The 15689-nt window shown below is 39.5% G+C and overlaps 1 protein-coding gene across 1 annotated transcript in view; it reads left to right on the top strand.

Annotated features, from left to right (window-relative positions):
* The window catches only part of LOC142600673 (collagen alpha-4(VI) chain-like), a 48170-nt gene extending 34915 nt beyond the window's left edge, over positions 1-13255 (top strand). The window contains 9 exon segments of the mRNA XM_075747041.1: positions 2073-2108; positions 2979-3015; positions 3583-3594; positions 3707-4194; positions 7506-7596; positions 8700-9371; positions 10259-10352; positions 10561-10832; positions 12637-13255. Of these exon segments, the coding sequence (XP_075603156.1) occupies positions 2073-2108; positions 2979-3015; positions 3583-3594; positions 3707-4194; positions 7506-7596; positions 8700-9371; positions 10259-10352; positions 10561-10832; positions 12637-12809 (1875 nt within the window). The 3' untranslated portion in view covers positions 12810-13255.
* Positions 13256-15689: the final 2434 nt, after the last annotated feature.

Genomic DNA, 15689 nt, shown 5'->3' with positions numbered 1-15689 from the left:
AATGATACAATGCAGGGCAGAATTTCTTCTGCAGTATTTGGCATTGTCTTTAGCCTGGGTAAATATCTAATTTAAAAAGAAGAGAGTACTAAAATGTAGAACTGGAGTGTTCTCCTGACAGCCAATGCATTTTTTCATTTAAAAAGAAAAGCTATTTAAAATCAGACTTGCAATTACAGGCACTTACTTAAAGCTTAAATTGACTGTAACCTATTAATCCTTATATACATTTAGATGTCTTGATGTACTTTTCCAGTGTTTGTGACCTGCATTTTATACAACAAAAAGTTTTATTCTGCATTTAAGCAGGGGAAAGGATCATGGGTTTCAGTAGGATTTAGGATTAACATTGTAGGCAATTAGGAAAATCTCTGTATGTGTCTATCTTTATATTGCAGCAGTTCTGCAAATCAACTCCGTGGTGATCAGAAACAATCCCTACTGTTAATTATTTTATTGTTAAACTTTCTTAAGCTTACTCTTTTAGTTTTAATATTTAACATTATTGATAACAGTATCTTTACCTGTATAACATGGCCCACAGGATACATGCAACTTAGAAAACAATTTGATTTTTTTGTCATTGCACTATGCTGGTCAATGAATGTACCTGGCCCACTTTATTTTATGATGCTGGGCACAAGAATGGCCAAGAGTGCCAACTGGAGTGCATTGCCCTCTCTGCTGCTTGGTTGCTCAGATAACATTTACAGACAGATAGATCTTGTGTGCTGATGAGCCAGATAGCTATTGGTCTTGCCCATCTATGGTCTAAGAAGTTTTCAGAGAGATTTCAAGCTCAAGATCTCCTCTTCAAATGTAGAAGTGAGAGTGGAGCTTGGGAGGTATGGTCTTGGTGAGATTATTGTAGTAGCAGTGCATCAGTGAAATGGGAAAGTGGGAATTCTGTAGGAAGTGGAAGAGAGGGGGATGCAGGTAGTAGGCAGGGCCAGCCAAACCAGGCCTGTTTTACCCATCTTTCCTAACTTGGTGGCATGATTATCCATATGGGTCAAGTCTGCACAGCTCAGTCACCACTAATAAGCTGCTGCAAGTAGCCTTCATTAGGGCTCAGGCAATTCACAGTTAACTTTTGCTGAACAGTACCAAAGAAGAACTGGGACCTGCTGGGAAACATAAGAAGATAAAAGCATGAATGGCTGTGATAGTGCTAGCAGCAAGACAGCAGAGGAGATGAGGAAGGCAGCTCAGGCAGGAGATGGAGGAAGGGAAGGTTAATTGGAGGGGGAAGCAGCAAATACAGAGATGGGGCTGTAATTTGGGGATGTAAGGAAGTACATGATTTTGGTCAAGTGTACTGTTATGGTAAAGAGAGGCTAAGGTAAACGTTGTGGGATATGAAGGTCAAATTTTTCTGGTGTATCTCACTGCAGCCCCCTGCAAGTAAGTGAAAAATTTCAGTAGTCTTGCCACACATCTGGATTGCACACATGAGGAAAACTTTCAAGCTGCCTTGAAAATAGTTCTTTTCCCTGAATTTTACTCTTTTTATGGAGATTAAACAATACTATTATTTTGAAAAAAGATGCTTGAGATCCTGGCATTTGTCCACAGCTCCCAAAGAGAAGCCTGCAGAGTAGCCAAAGCTAGCTAGACTGGTTGAGCTGTCACGATGTGTGTATGGTCTGGCAGGATTTCTCGAGGTAGAACTGTGGGGATTGTACCCTGCAAGAGGAGAGGGTAAACCTATCACACATCAGAAGTGGAAAATGATGTAAGGTGCAGAAAACTGAACCACAGCACAGAAACTGCTGTTTGGAAAGGAAATCTAATTCTCAATTATACTCGTCTTCAAGGGCAACAAGTATTGAACATTTATAAAACCAGGAAGGAAAATGGACTGAGAAATAGGTCTGAGAAGTAGTCTGCAACTCTGTTGGGAACAGGTCCATGGAAATCCATGCTGGGAACTGATGTCTCCTGTTATATCAAATTCACAAATGGTTATCAGGAAAACACTGCATGCCTACATTTTCTTTGGGCTACAGTCTCATAGATGGAAATACGTTATCAGGGTCTGATTTTCTGGACCTATGTTTAATTTGTTTCAGGGTGCCAAGGGACCAATGGGCACCATTTTAATGGAAGTAAGTAATTATCTTACAGCTAAGTGCACACTGCATGGAACTAACAGTTGTAGTCTTCCATTTATAAGCACTGACTACAATGAGCACAATTAGCTGTTAGAAAACTGTAACCTTTTCAAATACTTGTCAGAGTGCAGTGGGTTTTTCCGTTTTGGAAATAATCAAGGATTGAGAAACAATTATGCCTATGGATTAACACAGTGTCCAAACTTTTACAAACTGTTGGACTGTTAATATTCCTTTATCTGTTTCTTCATTCACATCTGTTTACACACCAGCTCAGATTTAGGGTTACTTTTCACCCTCTTGTAAAGGAAGACATTTCCTCCGTAGCATCTCTTTTCACTGGGAATAGCAGGGCAGGATTTCTTCAGAATCCTAATCCCATGTAAAACAAACACTTCTGAATAAAGGCTCCATCTGACCCTTACATGGACAACTACCTGCAGACAATGCTATTGCGGGTGTGTTCTGTGTCCAAAGGGGGTCCTATCCTCTTGCACGGACCTCTCTCTTCCTATGTGAGTTGCTATGAAATACCTGTTCTCCTATGGAAGTGCCATTGCCTGATGACCTCCTAGATCAGATTATTACACAAAATAAAGAATGGTTAAATGGTTGCTTAATACTCCAGAGCACAATTAAATGCCAACAGAGCATGTCTGATAAAAAACTTACTTTCTGCAGCAGGGGCAGAGCCCCTGTACTGTTTGAAATAGAGAGGAACCAGAATCCGTGATTCTGGATTTACTGTAGTGAGGGTTAGTTCAGGAGCTGCAATATGACCTTCAGCTCAAACCAATATTAAGATTCCCAGTCTGTGATGGTCTGAGATTTGCCATTAATTGCTTTTTTGTTTTGCTCCTGCAGCCTTGTGAACTTGTGAATTTTACACGAAAAAACTGCCGTGAGTAGGGAGCATCTTTTTACCTCTGATTCCACCTAGTCACTCTTCTTAAATGGAATAGCCTCCATTGGAAACCCTGTAGGCTGGTAGTTTTCATCTGGGTTGAGTTTGATGATGACTGATAGTTGTTAACTGTGAGGGGTTTTAAGCAGGTGTATGAAACCGGCTCATGCTTTTTGCTCATCTTTCCCATCTCTTAATTACAAAAACTGTAACAAATGTCTCTTGTCCTCATTTAAGATCCAATTAATTCTTTGGCATTGTGCCAACCCCCTCTGGGGAGTTCTCTGAGAGAAGGCAATATTTGAATATCACCTGTCCTCCAGATTTGGAGTGTTCATTCTCTCTGACTTGTGTGCTCAGCAGAACCCAGAACAATTTCTTTCATCTGGTAAAATTGTACTATTTTGAGTATTTGATTGTGGAAGAGGAGCGTCTCTTGCCGACAGATTCTGTCAATTGTCTAAGCTTTGGATCAGGCTCTTTAGTGAAAGCAAGTGAATATGTCACTATTTTAATGAATATGAGTCCGAAATAATTTGTGTGCTCTCCAACTCTTCATTCCAGCTTGCTCATCAGGTAAGCCCATCTGGTCTCTGCATGTCTATTCTTTCATAGACTTGAAGAAAAAAACTAACAATGTTGGAGTTGTGGAAAGATTCTTACACAAATTTTTTATTTCAACGTACAGACACATGTCCAGTTTATCCAACTGAAGTGGTGTTTGCATTCGATATGTCTGAAGATGTTACGCCAGCTGCATTTGAAAGAATGAGGAACATTGTTATGTTATTGCTGAAGACCATTAAGATCAGTGAAAGCAATTGCCCAACAGGCGCTCGTGTCTCCGTTGTTTCTTTCAATACCAATACACGCTATCTCATTCGATTCTCAGACTTCCAAAAAAGCAACTTGCTGCTTCAAGCAGTCCAGAGAATACCGCTAGAGAGATCCACTGGCAAACGTAATATTGGGACAGCCATGAGATTTGTGGCAAGAAATGTCTTCAAACGTGTTCGTCAGGGCATCCTCACAAGAAAAGTTGCCCTATTTTTTGCCAATGGTCCATCGCAGGATGATGTTGCCATCAGCACAGCTGTACTTGAGTTGAGTGCCTTGGATATCACCCCAGTGGTTATTGCCTTCAGTGAAGTGCCAAATGTGAGACGTGCCTTCTCAGTAAGTAGATAGACTATAGAAAATTGAGTCAGTCATCCGTTGGCTTAGTATCTACTAGTACTTGAGTAAAGTGTACTCTCAAGCCATGAAGTTCCACAGGAACTGTCCAATCCCTTATTAGAAAGGGGTATATTAAAAGTCACTATTTTAACAAAGAAACACTGATTCACTTGGCCATAATGATCACCATCTGACCTCCTGCTGCACACAAATTATTTGTGATTTGTGCTTTTAGGCCAAATCAGAGTTTCAATAACAGTGTGTTAATTTCACTATGCCATTTCTCTTTGGAAGTTGACACGTACTAACGATCTAATTAACAAACTGTGGCCCTAATTTGTAGAAAAGGTAGTAGTAGAGGACTGCAAGTACACTAATTTTTTTTCCAAAGAAAATTGAATTAAGCAAAACTCCTTTTGATAGCTGTATTGCCATTAGTACAGAAGAAAATTAATAACTTTTGTTTTAAAATATGACTTCATATAAAAACATGGTAAACATGAGTCAACGGTGTGCCCAGGCTGCCAGGAAGGCCAACTGTATCCTGGGGTGCATCAAACATGGCATTGCTAGCCGGTCTAGGGAAGTGATTGTCTGAGTCTACACCGCACTGGTGCGGCCTCACCTGGAGTACTGCATGCAGTTTTGGGTGCCACAGTACAAAAAGGACATAAAACTATTGGAGAGTGTCCAAAGGAGGGCAACAAAGATGGTGAAGGGTCTAGAGGGGAAGACATATGAAGAGAGGCTGAAGTCCCTTGGTTTGTTCAGCCTAGAGAAGAGGAGACCCAGGGGAGACCTCATCATGGCCTACAGATTCCTCGGGGGGGGGGGGGGGGGGGGGGGGGGGGGGGGGGGAGTGAAGAGGCAGGTGCTGATCTCCCTCTGGTGACCAGTGATAGAACCCGTGGGAACGGAATGAAGCTGCGACCGGGGGAGGTTTAGGTTGGATATTAGGAAAAGGTTCTTCACTGAGAGGGTGGTCGGGCACTGGAACAGGCTCCCTAGGGAAGTGGTCAGAGCAGCGAGCTTGACTGAGTTCAAGAAGTGTCTGGATAACGCTCTCAGTCATATGCTCTGATTCGGCTGGTCCTGTGTGGAGCCAGGAGTTATGATCCTCTATGATCCTTATGAGTCCCTTCCAACTCTGGATATCCTATGATCCTAAATGTAAGCAATCCATTTTAACAGCTACCAAGGGAAAACAATTGAAAGTTTCTTTAAGGTTTCATAATATGGATTCCATGTTCTCTATTTATTTTTGTATCATCTGTGCTCAGTTTTAACTTTTCAAAATAAAATTCCTTCCAGCTGCTGTTTCTTTAAAATTATCTTTATAAAAGGAAACTGTGTTTACTTATGTGACAAAAAGTGCAAAAATTGCAGTCTAAGTTCTGATCTAGTAGCATCTAAGTCAGACCTTTAATCTTCGTGTTACATTTATTCTCATGCAGCCTCATACCTATTAGCCAATTCACATATTTGTCTGACTGAATGTTAATTTAGCAGGATGAAAAAATTCTGCTAGCATATGAGAAGGAAGCTTATAGTTTATTCACTGGGTTGCTCCACAGGATAAACTGGAGCAAGCATCAGTATTTTGTTTACTTAGTATAAGCAGATTACAAATCCAAATACATATGATGACATCTGGTATTTACATAGGTGCTAACTTTCCATAAATCACTTTCCAGAGTAGAAGAGTTTAAAAAAAGCTGCTTAGCTGGAGGAAAGGCAAAAAATTCACTGCCCAGGTCTCCTTTGTGGTTACAGCGATGGGAAGGCAACCAACCTCACCACCACCCCCCAAGAAAACACAACCTCCCTTTTTCTTTCAGCTGGATTTTTGCCCTTGCAGTTGAGAGGTGGTTCCGTCTTCATAATCCTACTTACTGGCTTTGGTTAGTTTGCTTTAGGAGCCTCAGTTTGGAGATGACTTAAGCAGTCATTGCCAATTCCGATTCCTTTGAAGAGGCCTATTATAACATTCTGTACAGACATTAATCAGGAGTTAATTGTGTTATGTGTAACACACACAAAGCTTAAGTTTAATGCAAAGAAGTAATTATTTCTTTCCTCACCCATTTTAGCTTATCCATATATATGGTTCACTTCCTGGAATACTATAATATTTTACAGCTGTTTTTTATTTCTCTTGGTCCACAAGGAAATATTGTTTTCCCTTGAATCACATTTTGATGGGGTTGGGTGGTTGTTGTATTAACCACTACAACATTGTCATGGTTGAGTGACATCATAGGAAGATGTTAGAGCTTCTTCAGGGTTCCTCAAGCATTTCTGTGGTCAAATTTTCTATTGGGGAAGATTGTCTTTGTTCAGCTGATCACAGGCAACGCATAGGTTGTTCTAATGCTAGAATTTTCTAATGCTAGAAATTTCTCTCCCAAGAAGACATCTTCACTGTGGATGATTTATTTGTCCCAGAAAGAGCTGAGATAGGAGATCCTGCCCTTTTCTCTATAGCACCTACCTATGAAAAGAAAAAAAGTGATAGCCCTTCACTGGCAAAAAAAAAAAAAAAAAGTCTTAATATCTTTTACCTGTGCTGAGCTTCCCATTCATACCTATAAAGCTGTCTCCCCATTTTTTTCAAAGAAAGTATTTTTCAGGCCAGAACATAGTGCTCTGCATTGTCAAGGGGAGAATATAGTGACCTTTACAGAAAAGCTCTTGATGTATGAATTTAAACCACGAGGGTTTTCTTTCATTTGCATTCAACTGCAATCCCACAATGACTCATTTTTCCCCTCATTTGTATTATAGTAACACACAGCCACCCCAATCAAGACCTGGGTAGCCATATGCATACGAACAGAGAGTAAAAGTTGAGTCTCTACCTAATCTAGAATCTAGGAATAGCAGAAAGACTATCTGTAAAATGAATGTGAACAGAGGACCTAAGTTCAACACCATGCAGAAATATCCAAGCTAGCTTTGAATAATCTATCATGACTTATCTTAGGTGATAAGCTGTGCTAACACCAATTAATTCTCATTAGTCACTACACTAACCTGGCAATCTCTGTGTGGCACAGCATGGAGTTAAACCTTTAGGCACAAAGCAGTTTCCTTGTAATGCTTCAGGGCAATCAGAATGCTCTAGAATGGCAACTGAAAAAGTTTTCTGTGTACCTGTTCAATATTACAATAGCAGTGAAACCACCGAGTTAGAGGTAGTATGTATTTTAACAGAGAAATAGTAATAACATTGAGTATTAAGAACAAAGATAAAACATCTGTATTTTGCATAATCTTTTTAATGTTAATTTTTTGTCTGCCTTAAAACACAGATTGATGATACTAGAAGATTTCAGTTATTTGTTTGGGAAAGACAACAGGATGAAAGTTTGGAGAGCATCACATATTGTACACTTTGCTTTGGTAAGACATTTTACAAATTCCAGCTGTTGTATTGGTCTTTTTACCTTTTCAATAACAAAGCCTACAGATTTTATTTTGCAGTGTGGTGCTGGGGAATTTTTATGGTACTGCTTAAACACATTTGTGCTTAAAAATGTAAAAAAATAATGAACAATGTGTTGGGCAGAGTCCTACTGCCATAAGTGGCTCTATAAGAAGTTGCAAAGATGCGTTAAGAGCTGATTCCTTATATACACTTGCACCAGCACCAGTCCCATGAGTGGTTGCATGGGGTGCCTCAGCCCAGCTCTGCTCCCCAAAGGTGTTCCCTGAGTGCTCACATTCCAGGATGGCTACAAGACAATACTGTGGCTGTTTCTTATCATCACCGAGAAAAACTTCACTCCCTTACAGGGGGTTGTTCTGTCTCTGGCATTCCTGCTTCCAGCCTGTTTAATGCCTTCTGCAACTGGGCCTTCTTGCTCTCTGTGCCAGACCATTCCTTGGTTACAGATTACCACTGCTGAGAAGTTACAATTTGAATTTCCCCTTCAGTGGATGGTAAGAATTAGACTCTAAAAACCACAAAAGCTGTTTAAGTAGTTGTTGTCTCAGCCATGTGAAATGAATTACTGTTTTTGGCATTTTCTTTTTAACAGAAATGCACTTAAAATAGCATTATGACTCTGGTAAACCAGGCTAACTTACTGTAAATTCTACATTGTGAGGGGGGAAGAAGCTACTAAATGCTAATATTTCAGAAGGCTGAAGAATAGTCAGAGATGAAAAATAAAGTTTGTTCTAGTGTCCTTTACAATGTTTAGATTTCAACAGAAGAAAATTTCCTAAGAGAACTCTTATCTGTTAAGTTTTACCTTATGAATAATTTTTGCTCTCATGCCTGAATAATTTCCCATGGTATCTCAAAACCTTGTTCAGCAAGGCTCATCTGTTGTTCCTTACTACAACAACAAGATTTCAAGTTGCCAAACTGATTTTTTTTTTTTTAAATCAAAATTTAAGAAAAATAAAATAGATGAATAAGACTGTGTGAATTTTTTTCTAAACTATTGCTTTTGTTGTATTGCTAAATATTTTGCTGCCTATTGGCTCTTCCTCTCTAGATAAGTGCAAACCAAGTATCAACTGCGAGGTGCCCTTTTCTCCTCCTGTTCTGATGGATATGGATATCACTTACATCATGGACAGTTCTCGAAGCATCAGCAGTGAAGAGTTTCAGAGAGCCAAAGACTTCGTGAGCAACATGCTGGATCAGTTTGTCGTTTCCTCACAGCCAGACGAATCATACGGAGGCATCAGAGTGGCGCTGGTGCAGCAGGCTCCCAGGGGCTTCCTGCCTGACAGAAACCAGACCCCTGTGGCCTTGGAGTTTGATCTTGTTACGTACAGCAATAAAGATTTGATGAAGAAACATATCCAAGAGTCTGTTCACCAACTGGAAGGGCCGTCAGCCATTGCTGCTGCCCTACAGTGGACAGTTGAAAATGTGTTCTTCAAAGCCCCCAGACAAAGAAAACACAGGGTCATATTTGCAGTAGTTGGAAGCAAAACAAGCACATGGGACAGAGAGAAGCTGAGAGAGATTTCACTTGGAGCCAAGTGCCAAGGATTCACCTTGTTCACTCTTGCACTTGGACACGATGTGAATGACAATCAGCTGATGGAGCTGTCGAGCTCCCCCACAGACCAGCACTTACTGACATTGGGCAGGGTTTCAACACCTGAGATGGTGTATGCTCAGAGGTTTAGCCGGGCATTTCTAAATCTTCTACAACGTAAGTAGCATGCAATGATGTTTGCTTAAGTTATGGAAAGAAAGAGAAATGTTGTGTAGAAAAAGGCAGTCAGTGTATATGTGCTATCATTCAGTTTCTAGTCATAATTTAGCTAGCCAATCTTTCATCTTTAGTTTACAGCAGATGCTGGACACTAATGGAAGTGCCAATAATGACAGAACAGCATTATATTCTAATGGTGCCTTAAGCCAAAGGCTTAAGTAGTTTTTTTCCCTTAAGTTTGTATTATTTGTGGCTTTGTTGACTCCACTTTCACTAAAGAAAGACCATTCTTCAGCTAAGAGAACAGAGTTTTATTCCTGATTTAGGCCTACGTTTCTACTCTGACCATTGACAGGTCCAGATTTACTGAGCTGTTTATGCCTGTTTAGGCTTTGGGGCAGATAGATACAAATTTAAACATTTAGCAGATTTGGCATTAACCTCTCTTTACTGCAGTTATTCCTCCTCTGTAGAGCAGAGAAATAACTTCTTCACTTTTCGAAACACGTTCATACAGATTAGCAGCTCTTAGGTGCTTTGAAAAGCAAACGAGAATATCACAAAGGAAATTGTCACTGATTTAAAATCCCCATCAGAAGCATGAACTTAGAGATATCAAAGTTGCTACAGAAAGATAAATAGTGTATTACAGAGCAAGACAAAAGTTTAAAAGGTTGGTTCAGGAGTCGTTCTCATCTAGCTGATCTCTAACATAATTTTCATTTTCCTGGACATAGTGCCAGTCACTCTAGATACTATGTGTTACTTATTGAAAGATGCAAACTTGCATTCACAACAGAAAAATCATGTAGTACTTTTTGTTAAACATACTGGGGTTTGGAGGACTTTGAAACTCATTTGCGGTATCTGTGCTTTCCCTACAGAAGAAATGAACAGTTATCCTTCACCTGAACTTCAAGAAGAGTGTGAAAACTTAGATCAGGGGGACACACAACAGCAAGTGTCTATGATTGAAAGGTTTGGAATTGCCTATTAAACTTTTTGAGTGTATACCTCTGAACATAAGATTTTTACTTTTGCGTTAGTAGTTCTGTTGAAAGTAGCTTTAACAGGATCAGGATCAAAATTTTTTTTCACAGTATTCAGAAGGAATGAACCAGCTGCATTTTTCAAGGCCATACTGGTACTTAAATACTTCCCCCCCCCCCCCCCTTCTCCTTCTTAGGGTGCCTTTTCCTGGAACTGATGAAACTGGTTATGGTCATGGTTTAGAAGACATTGAAAGAACTGAAAGTAGAGTTCTGGAGAACATTAGAGACACCACCACAGAACCTGTATACACAACACCAGAAATGAGATACGATTATGAGGAGAATGAGTATTTCACAGAAGATGATGATGAAGGGAAAAAGCTACAAGAGTATGGCGAAGCTCAGGAGGAGAATGAGGAAAACTCAGAGGCAACAGTAGAAACTAGAGCTGGCTATAGTGATTATGGTATGATTTTAGAATATGAAAATCTTTCTTAATTCAGTAAAAAGGCTCTAAATTGTGAAGGTCTCAGTTGAATATTTACGCAGTATGAAGCATTTCCATTAATTACATCTTCCAAAGCGTTTTGTCGCCATATGTTTGTATTCAGTCCAAATCTATACAGTAAGAGTTTGTAATTAAAGGCTGAACCGCAGGTGTCATTATAACTTCAGCTTTCATTTGTAACTTTTTGTAATAAGTTCTAATCCCCTTTACTAAAACAGCTGATCATTTTAAATCCCCAAGTTGCATTATAATTACTGAGTTACTCCTGCTGCTAACTTAGCTCAACATGGAGGAACTAAATATGTCTCTGCTACAGTCTGTTCCTGTAGAAAGAACAGGATCCCTCAGCACAGGTACCCTATCAAAGTATGTATTCTTCAAGGTTTTTTACTTTGCTTCCCAATTATGCTTTTTTCTTTGCAGATTTGCCATTTGATACAATAGGTATGGGAAGCTGATTGTGAGATAATTTCTGTGACCAACATTCTTTTAACACTGTTGAGTGTTTTTATTGTTTAGACTACAATTGGAGAGAATTCCTGGGGGAATAAAAATGCAATGATGTCTGCATAGCTTGGGGTGTGGTAGCTTGTTGCTACAGCTGCTGTCTCTGGTTTTCATCCCTCTCCACTCAAAAATGATTCTGGGAATGTCTCCCTGATGAGAGAAGACCAGTGCTTTTGCAAGACTTGCTCAGCACAGATGAAATTAGTCCCGTTGCCTAACTGCATGTGTACAATCTTGAATCAGTGCTCCCATTAAGCAGTGCATGAACTCTGTGGTCACACAGAAGATTCAGTAGCATGAAGATATGTTACTGTTTATACTGTACAAATAAAATATTTCCTGTGGGGAAGTAGTCAGGGTCATTGCACTGATGTGAGCAGTGACCTAAGCCACTTATGGGAGGCATATGTGTGTATTGGGAATTGCCATTCCCAATTCTGAGTTGTAATTAGTGACCCAACAGCTTGCTTATAACAACGTTTAGCACAGTTTCAGAACTGGCCTTTTGAGAGATGTACTTTGTACTGATCTGTTGTGCGAGATTATTGTTTTTCAGGAGGAGAAGGTTATGTCATTTTAAATCTTTAGGTTGGGTAATTTTATCGGTATTTTGCTTTACTTCTCAGTGCTTCCCCTTCAGTGTCATACAGATACCAAAGTCTGGAGCTGTTCTGACTTTGACTAACTCTGAATTTACATTGGTGAAAGCTTATTAGATCTGTACTTACTGAATACCAGATTGCTACAAAGTATGCTACTCCCACCTACTTTTGGGCTAATTCATGCAATTTATATTACTCTGGGATTTGGCTAAGAGACAACCATGGATAATTTAACCATCTAGGTATGTTCGTTTATGAAATTTTACTGATGGATACCAGCATAACAAGTTGGAATAAAGAAGAGGGACATTCTGAAAAGCTTTATTTACCTAGTCCAGGTATAATAATTTTACAATAATTTTAGTAAAAAGTCTATGCTAGAAGACTAAAGACCTTTTAGAATTCCTTCTGTTTATGCCACTGAAAATCTAGTTGTTTCAGACATCTTCTCTGGTTAAGTCAATCATCAGCAGAGGGGCTTCAGGCCGTGTGGGTTTGTGGATGAATACTTAGTGAATCTTTGTAACACCTTGAACACTGGCTACCTCTTTCATCTACCAATTTGAACTGAATATTATTTTTCCTTGAAATTACAATGCTGAGAAGGGTGGATCTATCTTTCATTAAATCTGTCTCTTATTTGCCTTTTCCAGATGCATGTGGCCTTGTTCAAGATAGTGGAGAATGTCAGAATTACGTTCTGAAGTGGTACTACGACAAAGAGCAGAAAATGTGTGGTCAGTTCTGGTATGGGGGCTGTGGAGGCAATAAAAATAGATTTGAAACACAAGAAGAATGTGGATTCTTGTGTATAGAATCTTCCTAGTGCAGAGACACTTAAATTACATTAATTCTTCAGTTACACTATCAGGGTGATGGGGAAAAGGGATTGAAACAGAAAGCTCTATATAGCCTCTTGGCTCCCACATCTCAATTGAAAGAAATACTTGATTGTGAAGTTATTGTCTAGTAACTTAATAGTGAAAATAAAATTAAAACTATTTCTCAGTTGATCTGATACAACATGTGGAGTACTGAGAAACTTCTGTTAGCCAACAGTGTATTGTTTAAAAGGGATAAAATTATTGAAACTTGACTTTGTTCCGTAAACACAAAAATGTGCACTTTTAAAATGTACTGAATAAAATAAAACAATACCTCAGAGATTTTCATGAAATAACATTGGATGTGAGACACGACTGTCAAAATGTTTGATGCATTTGATGCATTTGCTTGCATTTATCCTGCTTGCAGAAAATACCAAAAAGCATTTAGGTCTCAAAGGATGTAGACTTACTAGAACTTACTTCACTTTGATTTAGATGATTTTCTACCATGGAGTCATTCTTGGCTTTTTGATTTTTTTCTGAATAATCCAACATGTGAATAAAATCAATCATTCTCAAATATTTCACTTCTGCTGTTAGTTCTTGAAGCAGATCTGACTGTATTCTCATAGTGTGGCTTCCCATACGTTAATAAGCATTGGTCCCTTTCGCTTGTTACCAAAGGTTAGACAAGTACGTTCATTTTAGAACAGTAGATTTTCGTGGTTGCTCTTGAGGGAAAGAAAAAATCCTGAGGACATCTTCTGATTAAAGATAATAAATGCAATGCCCTGCAGAAGGGTGGAACTTAGCTGAGCCTTCACACTCTGCTGACTTAACCCAAACTCTGCTGTTGCCCGTTTTATGTCTGTATAAGTCATGGTGCATTCAACTTTGTCACCTTGGACCACTCTGTAGAGGTGGCTGTACTCACCTGGAATTTTGTTGTTCTCTGTGTTTGTGTACAAGAAGATAGATAAAATATCTCTAATAAATTTGCATGAACTACTGGTAAAGAGTTCCTCAACAAACTTTTAAGGAATACACATCAACTTGGATTTCCAGAGCCCGATCCTTTTGACTGTCATCCATTGTGAACAGTGACTTGGAACAGAGTGGACTCTTGTGAGGCTCTGCCAGCCTCAGGGCTGTAATAACGCTGAGCAACTCAATACTAAAGGTGACAGTGCCACCCTTAGCTCAGCTGAGGAAGAGCCAAAATGTGTCATGGGTTACTGCTACTGACCCACACTCTGAGTGGGGATGGGTGAGTCAATTAAGCCATTGGTCATTCACTTTTGGGTTTTCTCACAAGTGACAGAATGGAACTGCCAAAATTACTGCCACAGAGTGGGAGATATTCTACTCTGTTTCTGTTCTTTTTCTACATTTGTGACTGGAAAATGGTACCTAAGGAGGGCTCCTCAGTGGTCTGCTTGGGGGCTAGACCTGGTCTAGTTATTTTGTGAAGCAATAAATTGAACCTGGCTTTGCTTTTTACTGCAATATGCACAGTGCTTTTAATTCTGAAGTGTTTAATATCTAGATTTCCAAAATGCTGTTCTCTGTGTAATAGCTGTTTCTCCACAGATGCTGCCAGTTGGCAGTAGTTTCTCTCCTCTTTCAAAATCAATGGCTCTGTCCCTTTAAATCAGGTGTACATGAGAAGTGAGTTTGCCTTTTTTGGAGAACTAGGTTGTTTTTTACACAAGACTCACAAAAATCCTGTCTCTAAGACAGGACAGCTTGACAGTTTTATCTCCTATTTTCTTTAGGACTTTAATGTTCTCATTTTGTTGATAAGTAAATAATTCTTTTTCTTGGAAGGGAGAAGTAAAAAGTCAAACATCTCTGTTCTTGTAACAGAAGCAATTTTTGACATCTCGGGTTTTCTTTGGCCCAGGAGACATGGAGTCCCCTGATGGATCTCAGCTGCCTGCAGTCCACTTCTTCCTTCCAGTTGGCTCTTGTTATCTGGGGCTAGTCTTGCTGCTGGTTCAAAATTCTTGCTGTTCAGTGAGGGAAGAGTCCGACTGTGTGGGATCTTCTCTCCTTGTAAGGAGAAATTTATATGTCTCTGTGGGCTGACTGGCTTATGCTTTCTACACACACTTTCCATCTCATTACCTCAGACAGGCTGGTTGATGATCCTCTTTCTGGAGCAATACAGGATCAGACCACGCAGCTACTCCCCTTTGAAGTATGATCCTCAAAGCCTTCTAGTCTGTTTTTCCTCCTCCTTTCATCCCTGGCATAAATCCCCTGGGCTCTTTTCCAAAGGGAGGAATATGCTAGCTACCACAGGATGCTTAGCTGTCTATTGTCTAACCCCTCTCTCATCCTTCTGGTTGTGCTGGATGGTCCAGCAAACAGCATTTGCAGGCAATTTTTTTTTTTTTTTTAACGTTTATGCTGGTGCAGGTTTTAAATTAAGTTAAAATAATCTGTAGAAGGTAGCTATACAAACCTCATGCTACTACTGTCATATGTCAACCCAAATACATAGATTGTAAGTTTTGTAATCCAGAGTAGCTGAATTCTGAAGCCAAATCCTCTGAAAAGGAAGGTGATCAACAGAGAACAGATGTCCCTGGAACCAAAACTCTGCCTGTGAGTTCTGCTGAATGAAAGTGAGTAAATTTAATGCCTTTGCTTATTTGATTATTTTTTGTTACAAGGGTTGTAATGATGTGAAAATGCTCATAATCTAGCACTAATTTGTAAAAGGTTTCAGATTGCATATTAATTAGACCTACTGATATATATTTTAATTAATTTAGTGGGGCTAGATTGTGTTAGAGAGAGTAAAGATCTGTCGCATGTTTGAGGGGGAAAAAAAAAATCCAGCTTTCTGGCTTTGTGTTATTTTCTGGCTCCTG

The sequence above is a fragment of the Balearica regulorum genome, chromosome 2 (assembly GCF_011004875.1).
Source record: "Balearica regulorum gibbericeps isolate bBalReg1 chromosome 2, bBalReg1.pri, whole genome shotgun sequence".
NCBI lineage: Eukaryota > Metazoa > Chordata > Aves > Gruiformes > Gruidae > Balearica > Balearica regulorum.
This window is presented reverse-complemented; position numbering and strand designations above follow the sequence as displayed.